The following is a 13,011-nucleotide window of genomic DNA, read 5'->3' on the forward strand; positions in this document are numbered from 1 at the left end:
AAGGCAGCAAAACAAAAAAAAATAAAAAAAGAAAAAAAATCACTGTTATCATGAAAGAGCAAACAAAACAAAAAAAATAAAAAGAAAAAAAAAATCAGTTATGAAACAGTAAAAAAAAAAACACATGAAAAACAAAAAAAGAAAAAAATCACTTATTACGAGGCAGCAAAACAAAAAAAAGAATAAAAAAAGAAAAAAAATCACTGTTATCATGAAAGAGCAAACAAAACAAAAAATAAAAAGAAAAAAAAATCAGTTATGAAACCGTAAAAAAAACAAACAAAAAAAATAAAAAAAAGAAAGTTCATTGTTATGAAACAGACAATAAACAAGAAGAAATTAAAAAAATCACATGAGGCAGCAAAAAAATAAAAAAAAAAATCACCTATGAAACAGCAAAAAAACAAAACCCCTTATGAAACAGCAGAGTAAAAAAAGGAAAAATCACTTGTGAAACAGCAAAAAAAAAAAAATCATTTATCATGTAACAGCAAAAAAAAACCCAAAAAAAACCTTCCTCTCCGTTGTTTATTAGTTAAAAAAAAATAATTAAAAAAGTTGCAACGTTTCAAGTTCAACCGCAAAAACTCCTTTTTTTTCTAGTTCCGATTTTTTTCAATTTTGTTTTAAGCTTTTATTTTATTTTTTTTAGGATTTTTTTAAAATAATTTTATTAAAAAAAAAAAAAAAAAAGAAAAGAAAAGAAGAAAAAAAAAGGCTTGATTACAACACAGTTCGGGTATGCGGCCACCACAGTAGCTGTCTTTGGCAAGAAGTCAACACGATGACCGTCTATGTCACCTTCTGCCCATCTCGCTCTGTCTCATGAAATGGATGTTGTTAGCGCTGTCGGAAAGTTCCGGATATTGCTCCACGGAAATGACGTAATAACCGTCGTAGCCCTGAACCCGACCTGTGCTCAGTAATTGCTGTTTTTCTCCTTCTGTCCATGCCCGGAGACCCTCCTCGCCGTCTCGAAGTCTCTGCTGCTCTTTGAGCCATGCCTGGGACACTGCCTTTTGTCTGGCCAGGTCCAAGACACGAACCTTCTCCTCGTCCAGGGTGGTCCCGTAACGAGTGTTGAGGCACAAGGTGCCATATTGTAGCTGGATGTCTGTGTATCGTCTAGTCCTCGTACCCAGAACCGTATTAATCTGTGATACGGTGACATTGACCCCGTTCTCCAAGGTTCTCCTGCCACCGCTGAGCCCTAAAATGGACAGGTCGCTTTCCGGAGGTCCTTGCTTGGTAAAGTAATGAGTGTCAACACCATCAATGGTGAAATGCAAGTTCTCCAAATACTGAGCGTTGTTCAAAATGGCGGCGACGCGTCTCCCGTCCTCGTTGGCGACGCTAATGATGTCGGTGGTGACGCGGCCGTCTTTCATGGCGAGCTTCATCCCTTTCCCAAAGACGGAGCCGATGGTGGCGAATTTCTTGTTGCCTTTTTCCGAGCGACAGCCCGCTAAGGGGGAGTTGTAGACGGGGTCGAATCTTTCGAGGGTGACGAAGGCTTGAAGCTGCTTCTGAACCTCACATTGGACGCCCAAGATTGACTGCGAGAGAAGAGAAAAAGACAAAAGTTACTAATTTTAAGCGGGTTATTGGAGAATTGGAGAAGGTCCCCCCACTAATCGCTAAAATTAAGGGGCTCCAAAGGATCACACCACTTCTTTCACCGGTTTTCTCTCTAAGGCAACCGGTTATAGCAGAAGCTCTCCCCACACTTCAATTTAGTCAGTTGGGGGCTAAAAAGTCATTATTGGAAAACATTGTAGTCAGTGCCGGAAATGTCTGACCCCCCCCACCCCCCCCCGACTCATCCCGGTGGGTGGTCTGTCTCAGGGGGGGGTCTTCCGGGTTTTCTTTCAGAATTTCTGTGTCTCGTCTACTAGAACTAGAAGTTTCGGATGATTGATCTGAAGTCTTTTTAGTTACAAAAACATCAAGCTGAGTGTCACGTTATTGAAGAGCGGTTGGAAATGAGTGATGAAAGCGTTCCTGCACGGAAAGGTCAGCGCCGAGTTATCAGCTACGATGCGGCTGCTGAAAACTCACTGGAATTAGTGCAGATTTGAAAAAATTATTTGGGGTCGATTATTTAAAGAGACAGCGCCACCTTTATTGGCCTGTATTTATTTTTACCATTTGTTACACGAGGTTCAACCTGTAAGATTAGTATCAGGAAGTGGAAAAATAGTCTCAACATCCCCCCCCCTTACTCGCCACCATCGCAACCATGACGCCTAGGACACAAAACAGTCATGGGGTTAGGGGGGTCTCTCCTTCTTGCCCTCTAAAGTCAGGGTAACTGCGTACTGCAGCTTTGGAGATTGACATCAGGGAGGTATTTTGGACAAAATGTTCAGTCATATGTCTAAATCCTCCATAAATGATCCATGGCCTTAAAAGCCCCCAACATAATGGCCTGGACTGCGGATCCTTAAAAAAACCAACACATCAGGATGTCAGCTACAAATCCCCTAAAATAGTGGCAGCTACAGAACCCCTAATATAGCAGCGTCCCCAGAGCCCCTAAAGTAGCAACAGCCCCTAAAATAGCGGCAGCCCCAGAGCCCCTAAAAAAGCGGCAGCCCCAGAGGCCGCAAAATAGCGTCAGCCCCTAAAATAGCAGCGTCCCCAGAGCCCCTAAAATAGCGTCAGCCCCAGAGCCCCTAAAATAGCGACAGCCCCAGAGGCCCCAAAATAGCAGCAGCACCAAGTGCCCTAAAATTAGAGGCAGCACCAGGTACCCTAAAAAAGCAGCAGCACCAGGTCCCCTAAAATAGCAGCAGCACCAGAGCCCCTAAAATAGCAGCAGCACCAGAGCCCCTAAAATAGCGGCAGATCCAGAGCCCCTAAGATAGCGGCAGATCCAGAGCCCCTAAGATAGCGGCAGATCCAGAGCCCCTAAGATAGCGGCTGCCCCAGAGCCCCTAAGATAGCAGCAGATCCAGAGCCCCTAAGATAGCAGCAGATCCAGAGCCCCTAAGATAGCAGCAGATCCAGAGCCCCTAAGATAGCGGCAGATCCAGAGCCCCTAAGATAGCGGCAGATCCAGAGCCCCTAAGATAGCGGCAGATCCAGAGCCCCTAAGATAGCGGCAGATCCAGAGCCCCTAAGATAGCGGCAGATCCAGAGCCCCTAAGATAGCGGCTGCCCCAGAGCCCCTAAGATAGCGGCTGCCCCAGAGCCCCTAAGATAGCGGCAGATCCAGAGCCCCTAAGATAGCGGCAGATCCAGAGCCCCTAAGATAGCGGCTGCCCCAGAGCCCCTAAGATAGCGGCTGCCCCAGAGCCCCTAAGATAGCGGCAGATCCAGAGCCCCTAAAATAGCGGTTGCCCCAGAGCCCCTAAGATAGCGGCAGATCCAGAGCCCCTAAAATAGCGGCAGCCCCAGAGCCCCAAAAACAGCGGCAGCCCCAGAGCCCCTAAAATAGCGGCAGCCCCAGAGCCCCTAAAATGGTGGCAGCTGCGGTACCAGTATAACAATGGCAAAATGTGGGGAAAAATTATTTTCCCAATTTGGTAGTTCCCTTTTTTCCAGTTGGAGCCGACTTTTGTACGTAACTCACAGATCTGGTAGAAGACAGATCCTAAACCCCAGACAAGCGATAGGACGCCGGTACCGACCGTGCCAAGCTGGATCTTCAGGAGGCGAATACACGGGACCCCATCTACCCCCCAAGTTCAGGGCTGTGTCCAGCTTCCCTAATCTCATGGGAACCAACCCTGGTGTTAGTTTCCCTTTGGCCCCTTAGTCACCAAAAAAAGCATAAGGCATTACTATTCCCTTCTCGGTGCCCCCCTTGCCCTCAGCCCGTTTTTGCATTATAGAGGGCTGCGGCGTTGTACAGCGCACACCGGCTGATTGTTCGCCGCGCCGCTCTCTGACTAATGGACGCCTTTGGACATACATAATTGATTGCATCACAAATTAAAAAGTCATTTAGCCGTAACCACTTGAAAGTGTAAAATCCATTACGTGTCAATACAGGAGCGGAGTGTGAAATCTCACAGAGAAAGTGTTTTAACTGTGGACCTCGGAGACCACGGAGGCAGAAGGACATGCGGGGGAGGGGGGGCAGCGCCTGCTCAGCCTCTTACATCTTGTTTTTAGAAAGTTTGTGACCTTTCACTAAAACTTTGTGAAATTTGACTTCCTGGAAGCTCCTCTGGGACAGTCGGCTCCCAATACACGCTTTCGATCAAGGAATCTGACTAGCTCTGTTTCACAATCATATTGTTTTCACAGCCAGCAAGTAAATACTGCAAAGAACTAAAAAAAATATATAGCAGGGGTCAAAAAGAAATATGTAGAAAAAACAAACAAAGCAGTCATCCACTGCCTAGATAAATGACTTTCTGACTTCCAGGAGCCACCACTAGAGGGAGCTCAGGAGCTTAATGCAGACAGATTGAGTAACGTATGCAGTGAGCTCCACCTAGTGGTGGCTGGAGAAATAATGATCATCATTTTGCCCCATTTTTTGAGCAGGAGAATTGGAGCTTTGTGAGATTTTGGACCTAAATATTACAGGTTTATGCTCAGAGGTTGAACGGTCTTCTAGACCTAGGTCATCTGTAGGTTTATGAGTAATCCTGGTCTCTAGAACTCCTACAATTAGAGATGTTGGGAGATAAATTCTCAGGACCCTGATCCAACCACTATGTCAATATTCTGTGCCCACTTGATGGGAGCTGTGGGAACTGCCAAAATCCTCCAATGTATCACATTTGTAGGCCTGGCGCAACATTATTGTTGCAGCATGACACATACTATGTTGCTCCAGGCTGCCTAACCAAAAGAGGAGCCGTGGGATTCTGGCAAGTAGTAGGCGGTTCGTGGCACTCCTATCTGGTGGCCATGAAAAAAATGGACGTGACTGCTGAACCCAGGTAGTTTGTGCAACTTCTACCTGGTGGCCATGAAACACTGACGTTGTTGCTGAACTTGGGTCGGGAGAATCAATTCTCAAATCTCTACCTACCATAAACTGGAACAGGATAGGCTTTGAACAGACACTTAACAAGTAGGGAGGGCAGTGAGGTGCCACCTGCCATAGGATGTGCCATAGACGCCTGATGGGTTAGACTTCCAAGGCTTCTGGCTGAATGGGTGAGCGGGTCATCTACCAATGCAACCAACCAGAGATTTCATGGAAAGGTCAATGGAAGCACCCCCATTAAGAAAAATAGGGGGTCAGGGTTCCTGTTGTTTTGATAGGTTGGATCCCAGAAGCAAATATAGGTGGGGTGAACTCCTTTAAAAATATTTAAAAAAAACACAATGTTGGATAACCCTTCCTACTGTTCATGAGCTGAAAAAGGCCCCAAGATAAGTAGCGAAACGTAGACCTACAGCAGATAGATAAAAAGCCTTTATCTAATTATTTTTACTCTGGTGTAACCTATTACCTTGCTGTTGTCCCATTCTTGGGTCTTCATCTGCGTGCTGACCAATTCATAAGATGGCTCCATGGCATCAACGTCCGGCCGGGGGTAACCTGGGATCACATTGTGAAGCTGAAAACCGAAAGTGAGCAGCCAACTGTTGACATCTGGTGGAAAGAATAGAGGAGATCTGGGTGAGTTCCGAAGAGTTTGTGAAATATAACATGCCCGATCTATGCCCCCCAATGGGAACACATCCAAACCGGAGTAAAAATGTTTACGGGAAGTTTGTTAGCACTGCGTTCTTCTCCACGTTCAGTGGTGCCTTCAGGGCTTACGTCCAAAATCCCCACAAAATGGGATTCGGACATATGCGCCGATGGGGCCACTGACTATAATGGTACAGATGGTGTCACCGTGTGTTCTGTTGGGGACCATTTTGGGGGGTACTCACCAAATGGACTACATCCTGGTGTCTGCCTTCAGTTGGTGTATACACCCAAAAATGGTGCGGGACAGAGAACATGGTGGCTTTGTCTGCACCATTATAGTTAATGGTCTAGTCGACGCATACGTCTGAATCCCGTTTTGTGGGGGGTCCGGACGTAAGCCCCGATAAACATGGAGAAGACCACAGTGTGAAAGGGGCCTAAGGCTGAGTTCACATGCCCAGGAATCATCCGTTAGAACGGATCCAGCACCAATCCATTGGCAACAAAGTTGGGCAGACACAACTTTTTTGTCCGTTTTTAAATAATTGACTTCAGCTGGATCCGTGTTTTTTTTTTTTTTTTTTAACGGAACCGTTAACTGATTGCAAATTATCCATCTGTTTTTTTTTTTCATTTGAAAAAGGATTCCTTTTTTTTACTGGATCAGTTTCAAATGGAAGATAAATAGCAATCTGTTACCGGATCCGTTTTCCATAGACTCCAATGTAAAAAAAAAAACGGATCGTTAAGAAATCAATTATTTAAAAAAGGACAAAACAAAGTTTCTGCGCTACTTTTTTGCCAACGGATCTCTGCGGGATCCATTCTAATGGTTGATTACTGAATTCAGCCTAACACTGTTGCACTTCTTAGGTCACATGACTTGTATCTATGGATTCATACCAGGTAGTCCCCGACGATCTCGAGCGGAGAAAGACGAAAAACGAAGAACGAGGAAAAACAAATATATCCAAATATCAGTACGAGAACAATAATAATGACTATATGAAAAGTTTCTGAACAGGATATGTAAGATTTATTAACCTGTTGCATTTTCCTAAAACGAGGACAAGTCCTTTAAGTGCACGCGCTACGATTACTCAGAAATTCATTGAGTTTTTGATGACACTGCAGGTCGTAATGAAGCAGATGTGAGCGCCGCCAGCAGTAGAGGCGGCATCTGCACCGTACATGGATGGGTAATCTCACGTACGGGGCACATTCCTTTTTTTTTTTTCTTCAACCATTTCTGGGACAAAGAGTCCCGGTGTAATAATCAATCACATCACGTGCCGCCATTTATTAACGACCTTGAAAAGAAGGATTTAAAAAGGCCGAGGTCACGATCAAATGCCACGTTTAATTAACTGCCAGTCTGCGAATTATAGACGTTAGTATTTAATTATATGGTATAAGCACCCGGCTATGCAGGCAGAATCGGGTTACAAAAAACAAAAAAAAAAAAATATGTTCCTATAGCAAATCTAATTTTAAATATAATTATAAACAAACTAGTGGTCACTAGTGGTACTGCATTTTTAATTTGCACTTTTTGGCACTGGGTATAAGATGGGAATTCCAGACGCAGGTTCCATTGGTCAAATTCAGGAATTACCAAATTTCGGCATATTTGAAAAATTGTTTGCTACACATCACATACATTATATCAATAGCATTTGATGAAAGTTTGGATCAGTGGCCAAAATCGGTAATCAAGGCCATATTGAACTTTTAAATACAGTGTGTCCACCCATATCCTGTCCACCGCCATTATAGCAGTAGCTATAGGCATAGAAGTGGTGTCTAGGTATAGTAAAGTAGCCATGCGCTACGCAATGAAACCACCTATAGTGCCACCTGGTGGAAAACAACGGAGTTAGCATTTTTATCTCGAAAACAGAACGAGATAGAGAAAAAATGTGAATTACAAAGTTGTAGGGCATCATCAATTCAATACGAATCGACACCTTGTTTACAGAAATGCTATGATATGAAACCCATGACCCCCCAAAAAACATTGAATGCTGGTCACGCATATGGCGCTTATTTAACTTTGATGCTCAAAGTGGCCGCCGTCAGCTGCAATGCACATCTGTACTCTGCACAGCATACTGTATCTTGCTGCACGTTGTGCAATATGGTAGGTGACACGTTTGCACAAGCATCTGTGATAAGTCGTCGTAGGTCCTGCAATGTTGGTTGAGGGGGTCACATACACCTGCTGTTTGAGGTGACCTCACAGAAAGAAGTCCAATGGGGTCAGGTCAGGTGAGCGTGGAGGCCACTCCACACAGCCACCATACCCAATGACTTGTAGGAAGGTCTCCATGAGGTATCGCTTCACGTCCGCAGCCTTGTGATTTTTACACGTTCTAATCATAGCATTTCTGTATGCAAGGTGTGGACTCGTATTGAATTGATGAAGCCCTACAACTTTGTAATTCACTTTTTTCTCTATCTTGTTCCGTTTTCGAGATAAAAATGCTAACTCCATTGTTTTCCACCAGGTGGCGCTATAGGTGGTTTCATTGCATATCGCATGGCTACTTTACTATACCTAGACACCACTGCTATGCCTATAGCTGCCGCCGTTCTCAAGTTAATGGCGGTGGACAGGATATGGGTGGACACACTGTATACATAGGTCTTTCAAAAAATCATCAAAAAACAGACAAGAAAGCGTAGACTCAAGTATGGTGTCAAGCTCATCATTTTTTATTTTTTTTTTAAGTTCAAGGAAAGAGTTAAGTGTTATGATCCGGTAGGTGTTGAAGATTACAAAAAACTCCCATTGATGAAAAAACACCAAGAAAACAAGAGTAGTTACAACCTAGACTGACTGCAATCTCCTAACTATCAGTCCACACTAGAAGTAGCCGTGGAGCGTTCCTAGAAACCTAGACGCCTCGTCAGAGCCTAAGAAACTAGCTACACCTCACAGATAGAAATGAGGAAATCTATCTTGCCTCACAGAAGTCCCCAAAGAAGTAGAAAGCCCCCCACATATAACGATTATGGTGATGTGGGAAAACACAATACACAGATAGGAAAAATAGATTTAGCAAAGGCGAGGCCCAACTAAATTAATATAAAGAAAAGGAAAGAAAACGGATTGTGGTCAGTGGAAAATTCCTATAGAAAAATACCAAACTCCTGATAGTAAAAATGGCCCTGGAGGTCGAACGACCTCACCCCCACTATATCAGGTATTCCTGTAAATAATGGGAGAACAAAATCCAAAAAACCCCCACAAAAATACAGAAGAGCAAATAATCAAGTTAGACAGGGAGAAATTCCCTTTTTCCTGCAGGAGAGCTAGCAAAGGGGGAACCCCCATGCTCACAACACAAGAGAAACCAAACTTCACCTGCAAGAAAACAGATACAAAGCAAAACAAGGAAAAACAACACCCCTAAGGTGTAAACCAGAAAGCAAGGAAAAAACTGAGAACTTATCTACAGAAGTCTTGCTCAGGGATACAGGGACGGACAGAACTCCAAGCCAGGAACAGAGCGTGAGGAATATACAATTATACCGGCGCCAGCAAGAAAAAAAGTGCTCTCCTATATAGACCAGACTTGTCTGCAATAGGACTTCCCTAATTCCCAATTAACACCGACCCTGTCTGAGTCACAGGCTCAGATTCAGCTCCACTACCATTCCTGGCGACCAGAGGAAGCTTCAAAACAGCACCCACACAGACGACATTCACAACAGTTAATATTCTTGAGATATTGGCATATTTCCCCTAGCTGGATGGACGATGGACCTCCACATCATAGGTCTATAATCTATCTCTTGGTGTCATACCTAAACCCACCACTAATTATAAAAAGAAGAAATCGTAATGAGGTCAAGCGTTTTTATTGGACTTACCAGTCATGTAGCATTTTGTATCCTGGGGTCTGCTCACGGGGTTGTTGTTTTTAAACATGTACAAGTTGAAGGGCATAATGTTGGTGGTGCTAAGCTGCTTCCATATATCGTGGTCAGGACTTGTCCAACGACCGGCCAATACATCGTAGTCTCGACGACCCATGTGGATGAGCTTAGTGAGAGGGTCAAAGAGGCCACCATGGTAGCCAACAACAAGCTGAAAGTTAGGATTTGAGTCCAGGTAGATTTCACCATAGGCGGTGTAAAGGATTTGTTTGATCATAAGTCCAGAACCGGTGAAGACCGCCATTGGAGTACCGATGTTGTCACAAGCGATGTAAAATTCATCTCCACTGCTAAGTTCCATGGCAAAGAGATGGCCTTGTAGATCGTAATATAAAGAGGCTATCTCAGAACTGGAATGGTTGTAGAAATGGGTGATCCTAGTAGGGTTGGCAAGGTCGGCATAGAAGAACTGTAAATGTTGACCATTGTTGGTCTTCCGGGAAACTCTCCTTCCGAGACCATCATAACGATACTTCACAATCCAACCGCTGAGTTTATTATAAGCTTTCACAAGAAGACCGGTGGAGCTGTACTCGAATATATCGTTCCCTCTCTGTTTGAGAAAACCATCTTCATCCAACCGATACTGAACATCTCCAAGTCTTGTGATCCGATCCCTCAAATCATATCTTAAAGGCATGAGGCGGATGCTGTTTCCAGGATTCAACAGATGCAAATTACCATTCAGGTCGTAATTGTATCTCCATTGTTGTTTGTCATTGACAAATACTGTCTGTAATTGTCCATCGTTGTCATATTCATAGGTGTACCTGGTGGAGTTTGCATAGGGTCCAACTTTCAGCTCTTTCTTCACCACGCGACCCATGTTGTCATATTGCAGCATCATCCAAAACATCATGGATCTAAATATTTCATACTGCAGTTCCCTTACTCGTCCATATGTGTCAAACTGCTTTGTATGGGTCATTACTGCCGTGGTGATAATCTGGTTGATATTATAATAAATAACTCCAAATTTGCCAAATTGCTCGGTTTTGCCGGATACGTCATCATATCTGTACAAGTCGATGGGAAGTGGTGTCTCATTAATGACGGCCTGCATACTGGTGACCCGAAAACTGTTGTCGTAGTTGTAGTCAAATCTGGCGTTGACCATTCCTTCCTCAGTAAATCGGAATATCTGCCGGTCGATTAAAGGTCCAATCTGCCGGTAACGGATGGTGCACGTAAAACCATCGTTTTGCAAGTTGACGGTCTTCAACATTCCAGCCGTTTCATCGTACGTGAACGCAATCTTGGTGGTGTCATACAAGATCTCGGCAAGTTTTGATAGTTTTCCATATTTGTAGATCACCCGTCTCCCAGTGCCCATGTAGAGAGTTTGCAACATTTGCCCTTCCTCCGTGAAGTCTTGGATAACGGAGGCATTTCCCTCAGGGGGTCTGTAAATATTCCTATAGTATCCAATCGAGCGGATGGTCTCCAACGTTTGTCGAGCCACATTGGGCATGGTGACTGAAGACAGACGGTTGTTTTTGTCGAATTCAAAGATGTATTGTCTCTGGCTATGAAGTAGTAACACCATCGACTAAAAAAAAAAAAGAAAAAAAAAAAGAAATGAAAATAGTGAAAGACGGTACTTAGCCATTATATCTAAATGTTTTCCTATTCTTCAATTTCATATATAAAGTAAAAAGTATATAAGCGGATACTAAAGGCCACACACCTTCTCTAGGTAGGTATAGGTCCATGATTTCCCATCGGCAAAGGTCCTGGATATTATTCTTCCCGCTTGGTCATACTCCATTCTCTCAGACATGGTTCCTCTCTGAATTCCTGCCACATGACCTCCGGGAGAGTATGTCACATTTACTCCACTTAGGCCATTGGATGGAGACCAGAGGCTGGGCCTACCAGCATGGTCGTACAGGATCCTCAGGGTGAACTTCCGGTGGTCATCATTGATCTTTTCGGTCCTTGTGACTCGATCAAAATCCAAAGACAGCAGGTTTCTATTGTGTACCTGGAGGAATATTGAACAGTTTTATTAATATCCATATATTAGTTGAGATACTAAGCATAACCGTGCTAAGCATAACCACCAGTCACCGGTCCTGGATGAAGCAGCCAACATACATTGGCCAACATGTCCCTTGATAAATGCTCACGGTGGACTACCATTTATTTGAATGTGTCACAATGGTGAAAGAAATCATATCAATTTACCCTCAGACGGCGTCCAAAAACAGTGACCTGCCCCCTGGCTTGTTCCTTACGCTGTCTCCACTCCACCAAATTAAGGCCATTGTCTATAGGCAAGGTGACATTGCGTTTGCCGACGGTGGGGTTCACTGTACCAGCGAGGAGGTGGGGTTCTGTCTGAAGGGCAACCTCCATGCCATTAGCTAGAATGAGCCTGAGGGACCCATCCGCCCCTATGTAATAGCTGTTCCGCACTTGATCTGAAAAACAAGAAGAGTGGTTTTAGTAATGTGACTGCTTTCATTGAACGACAATGCAACAGAGCTGGAGAGTGTGGCAGAACAGAGTCTGATGGGCCAAGTTTGACCGGGGAGGTAAGGCAGAATATGTACTACTCAGCTACCCCAAATGTCCCTTTTTCCACTTGTGCCGCTATATTGTGCTGTCAATATTGGGACTCTTGTCAAGTTGAGTCAGAGCCTATCGAGCACCTCAATCACAGTTGGATCAAAGCCAGCGGGGGCCCAGCCGGGACCAAGCCAGCGGGGGCCCAGCCGGGACCAAGCAAGCGGGGGCCCAGCCGGGACCAAGCCAGCGGGGGCCCAGCCGGGACCAAGCCAGCGGGGGCCCAGCCGAGACCAAGCCAGCGGGGGCCCAGCCCGAACGAAGCCAGCGGGGGCCCAGCCCGGACGAAGCCAGCGGGGGCCCAGCCCGGACGAAGCCAGCGGGGGCCCAGCCCGGACGAAGCCAGCGGGGGCCCAGCCCGGACGAAGCCAGCGGGGGCCCAGCCGGACGAAGCCAGCGGGGGCCCAGCCCGGACGAAGCCAGCGGGGGCCCAGCCCGGACGAAGCCAGCGGGGGCCCAGCCCGGACGAAGCCAGCGGGGGCCCAGCCCGGACGAAGCCAGCGGGGGCCCAGCCCGGACGAAGCCAGCGGGGGCCCAGCCCGGACGAAGCCAGTAAGGGTACAGCCCGGACGAAGCCAGTGGGGGCCCAGCCGGGACGAAGCCAGTGGGGGCCCAGCCGGGACGAAGCCAGTGGACGCCCAGCCGGGACAAAGCCAGTGGGGGCCCAGCCGGGACGAAGCCAGTGGGGGCCCAGCCGGGACGAAGCCAGTGGGGGCCCAGCCAGGACGAAGCCTGTGGGGGCCCAGCAGGGACAAAAAACTTTGGGGCCCCATCGGGTCAGAACCGGTCAGGCTCAGCTTATTTATTTAGATACACCAATGAGAGCATTTCATTTGTCCAGTTCTGGCCATGTTTAGGCACAGCTTACCCTGCAGCAGCGTGTAGAAAGCTCCGGA

At 45.9% G+C, this 13,011-nt stretch overlaps 1 protein-coding gene across 1 annotated transcript in view; it reads right to left on the reverse strand.

Moving 5' to 3' along the window:
• Positions 1 to 752: 752 nt before the first annotated feature.
• Positions 753 to 13,011, reverse strand: part of TENM4 (teneurin transmembrane protein 4) — a 124,300-nt gene continuing 112,041 nt past the window's right edge. The window contains exons 16-21 of the mRNA XM_075333976.1: positions 12,984 to 13,011; positions 11,735 to 11,970; positions 11,235 to 11,531; positions 9,482 to 11,096; positions 5,418 to 5,560; positions 753 to 1,556 (exon numbers count right to left, since the gene is read on the reverse strand). The exon at positions 12,984 to 13,011 is cut by the window's right edge and continues 145 nt beyond it. Coding sequence (XP_075190091.1) covers positions 798 to 1,556; positions 5,418 to 5,560; positions 9,482 to 11,096; positions 11,235 to 11,531; positions 11,735 to 11,970; positions 12,984 to 13,011 — 3,078 coding nt within the window. The 3' untranslated portion in view covers positions 753 to 797. The remainder of the gene's footprint in view (positions 1,557 to 5,417; positions 5,561 to 9,481; positions 11,097 to 11,234; positions 11,532 to 11,734; positions 11,971 to 12,983) is intronic.

Source organism: Anomaloglossus baeobatrachus, chromosome 2 (assembly GCF_048569485.1).
Source record: "Anomaloglossus baeobatrachus isolate aAnoBae1 chromosome 2, aAnoBae1.hap1, whole genome shotgun sequence".
Taxonomy (NCBI): Eukaryota; Metazoa; Chordata; class Amphibia; order Anura; family Aromobatidae; genus Anomaloglossus; species Anomaloglossus baeobatrachus.